Consider the following 3,947-nt stretch of genomic DNA (forward strand, 5'->3'; position numbering starts at 1 on the left):
TTTAAAGAATGTTAACATGTTAGGCAAATTTTGCTCCTTCCTAGCACAATCTGGCCAACTAGAAAATCCTTGCTCCACCATTTCTTCTAACTAAATGGTTTTATTATTTTACTTATTTATTTATTTTTTGCATGCATAACATTTAAAAATCTCATATTTACTTGTATGCCCCTCTAAATTTGATATTTACATGTATACCTTTTAGAAATCACATAAATTTTTCATGTATACGCTTTAAAACTTTTATTTTAAAAATATGGATAGCCCTTAGAGTTAGCTAATTGTTAAAATTTTAAAAATTTAGACAAAAGAAAATAAAACTATTTTTATTCTATGTGGTTTTCTAATATAACTCGGGCTAACCCAATTGTCTCGAGCTGTCTTGATTGGGTTCAAAACCCCTTAGTCTAATTAGAAATATTTGCTTTTGCAATGTAGTCATTGTATTAGGTTAATTTGCTTTCAGCTTAGGTTAATTTGAATTAATAGGGTTGAGCTAGCCAAACCGAGTTGTATCGTGACAACTGATAAATAAATACATAGGTGCTGACGAAATTTCATTATCGAAGAACTCATTAGCTTCACTGCAAAACTCCTCTCTTGCCCTCTCTCTCGTGCGACCTCCCTCTCTCTCGTCGAGCTTTGACCTCAACCACATTTAACGTCGTCGCCGCCCTTCCCTTATGTTCGATTGTTCCCTCCCGTCTCTAAGAGTAGGTCCACTTCTCCCCTTCGTCTAGTTTTATGATTTATCCCTGCTACCGCTTACCATATCCACTTCCAAACCCTAACCCTAGCCATTATTTCACCTTCCATGTCCATCTCGCCACCCGTTGATCCTTGGTCAATATTTCCATCATAACGTCTAATATACACATTCGATCGTCTTGATTCTGATTGTGTTGGATTTCTGACTTCCAAACAAACAACCTATCAGAGTTATGCTTTTTGGACGGTTAGATTGGTTAGACTTGCCCTCCAAATTTTCTGTTTCAGATCTCCTTAAGTCGATCCTTTGTTGCGATTACAACCACCCTGAGGGTGATTGTAATAGTTTCATAAATTTTCTTAGTTAAAAATATGTTATATTTTTCTACTAAATTATTGAGACATAATTTGAAAAGTAATCGGTTGGTATCTATATAAATAATATATGTTTTAAAGAGTATACATCTAAATATCAACTTTAGAATCATATACAAATAAGTAAGAAACTTTTGGACTGTCAAACAAATAAAACTTTATTAAAACATTACGATAACAATTCTACATATCCAATTTGGTCAAACTTGATTCTGGACTTTGGAATTGAAGCAGGAAGATGAGGACATGACTTTGAAGTGGTCAATCATCATATAAAATAACTAGAAAGAGAGTCCCTGGAGTGTGGCCAGATCAAGAAAGTCATAATTGAGAGGTGCCTCTTCAAATGCCTACCTTGTAGAGAACCTCTATTCAGTTGTTAAATATTTTTGAAGACTAATCTGTTGGTTTATTGGCTTTCTGATTATATGTTCATAGCAATATTAAATAAAAGAGTTTAGACTAAGCGACTTCTTCATACAAGTAGCGTGGGGAATTCACTGATAAACTATCTTTACCCTTTTGGATCTTGAATCGAAATCAACCTCATTTTAATGTACCTTTACCTATCTTTCTGATAGTGATAGTTGATATATTTATAATCTTCTGAGATATGCTACTATTATGGCAAACGAATTGCTCACTATGATTAATTTTGATCAAGTCACAAAGAAGTAATTTCTGTGGTGAAGTTAGAACAGTTGGAAGTTAAAACAACTCAAACCTAGATATCTTTTTACTACAATGGAACCAAAAAGAGTTTTACCAAAATTGCTAGTCACATGGATCTCTCTCTAGCAATATGAAACTACCTCAAAGTCATACTAGTAGAATGCAACTCACATAGATGAATTTAGTAATTTTCTTTTTCTTTTAATACAATGGCTCTAGAGTTTTACAAAATCAATCTAAAGAGGAGGAGCCAAATTGATCTGTATTAATTTTTCAAATTCTTAATTCTGTACGCTACCCTCAGCAAACTCTGAAAAGAAATGTATTCAAATACTGGAAATTAACAAACTAGGCAATTACTAAATGCTTCCTCCTTATCATGGAAAACATACAAAATTTATATTAAAGTTCAATGCCTAGTTATTATTATCCTGAGTTTAACATGTAGTACAAAGGATACAAGGGTGCAATTAAGTTCGCAAATTTGTATTATTTTTTTATTCAGAGTTGCAGAGACTTCTTTGTATTTCCATATAGAAGCTAGCTCTGCAAGGATATATATATATATGTATGTATGTATATAAACAACTCAGCTCGGTCCAATCCATCAAATGAATCAGAGATTTCCAAAAGGCACACTTTTACGTAATATATAGATCGCTTAAGAGATGGCTTTAGCCATCGCAATACTTTCAGATTTTCTAGTAGAATCTACGCATATAAAGCATACATACATACATACATATATATATATATATATATATATATATATATATATAAAGAGTTGTAATTAGCTAGATAGCTGCCTGATATCCAAAAGCTAGGTCAAACAACCTCAGCACTCCATAACTTATGGCCATGGCAGCCCAACCCCCCAGCAAAACCCGAATCATTGACCGGCAGATCTTCGCCCCGCCGAGCACCGCACCGGTCGCTCCGAAACCAGCCAACGCCAAGCTGGTCACCGCGCAGACTACCCCGACTCTGACCCCCCACGGCTTAATAAATCCGCCGGCCAGGAGCGGCAGAATTGCCCCGGCCGCGAACGCCAGGGCCGACGCACCTGCCGCTTGCGCCGGACTCGGGAGCCTTTCTCTCTCCTCCTCACTCGTCTCGTTCCCTTCCCCAACTTCCCCCTCTCTCTCTCGCTTCATCTGCGCCACCTCGATGTCGTACTGCGCGTAGACGGAGACGAATTCTCCGATGGCCATGCTGCAGGCGCCCGCCACAAGGCCGGCCAGGCCGGACACGAGCATCGCCTTCGCGGATTGGTTGACGGCGCCGATGCCGATCATGAGGGAAGAGACGGAGACGAGTCCGTCGTTCGCGCCGAGAACGGCGGCGCGCAGCCACTGGGCTCGGCCGGAGTAGTCGATCTCTTGGATGTCAGCTTCTTTGGGTTGTTCATGGTCGCGTGGGATGGCGATTTGGACTTGGTGGGGTTGGGTTGGAGACGGAGAGTTTGATACGTGGATTTGAGAAGCGAGGCGGAAGGACATGGCTGCTATCTGTGGGGAGTATTTAGAAGGGAGAGAGAAGGGCTAGGGAAGTGTGGAAGCCACACGCCAAGAGGGTCCATTTATAGCAATACGAAGAGCGAATGTTGATCTTATCTTAGTTTCTTTAGGGAGAGAGGTTGAGTGTGAACGCTGTTGATCTTGTGATCTTTTCTTTTTTCGTTAATTAAAGATAGAAGAATGAGGAGCATTTTTTTTTTTCACATTATTAACTAGGAGTTTGGAAGAAGCTAATAATATAAGAATAAACAAACGAAATAGTCCTCTCCTCTCCTATATATAAAATTGACATTAATTGTACCTCCCAAAATTATTAGGAGTTTGGAAACTAATTATAAATTAATTCCATGTGATAATGCATAAAATCAGTTGCATCTCCCAAAATTATTAGTAGTTTGGAAACTAATTATAAATTTAGTCCATGCGATAATATTACATGGTTCCCTTAGTATAAATTGATGTAAAAAAGTAAACAATCACTAATAAAGCCATAAAATTATCATTAGTACTCGAGTGATACTAATTATCTCATAAAATTTTAAGATGATTGAGATATTTAATTCTATGATCATGCATTTGAAGGGGAGTCATATGTTGAAAGAGTGGTGAGTAAACTTAATGGAAGGAGAAAGGTAATTATAACATTTTCATGTCCATTCCTGTTGGAAAATCTCT

General features: G+C 37.6%; 1 protein-coding gene across 1 annotated transcript; it reads right to left on the bottom strand.

The window, feature by feature from the left end:
* Positions 1-2,549: 2,549 nt before the first annotated feature.
* Positions 2,550-3,254, bottom strand: LOC140788519 (vacuolar iron transporter homolog 2-like). Its single transcript, XM_073137787.1, has one exon. The coding sequence runs from the start codon at positions 3,252-3,254 to the stop codon at positions 2,550-2,552; it is 705 nt and encodes a 234-aa protein (XP_072993888.1).
* Positions 3,255-3,947: the final 693 nt, after the last annotated feature.

This window comes from Typha latifolia, chromosome 5 (assembly GCF_019914945.1).
Source record: "Typha latifolia isolate L0001 chromosome 5, TyphaL0001v2, whole genome shotgun sequence".
Lineage (NCBI taxonomy): Eukaryota > Viridiplantae > Streptophyta > Magnoliopsida > Poales > Typhaceae > Typha > Typha latifolia.

Bases quoted from the DNA above. Each gene is read 5' to 3' on its own strand.
- LOC140788519 (XM_073137787.1), bottom strand. From the start codon at position 3,254: ATGTCCTTCCGCCTCGCTTCTCAAATCCACGTATCAAACTCTCCGTCT.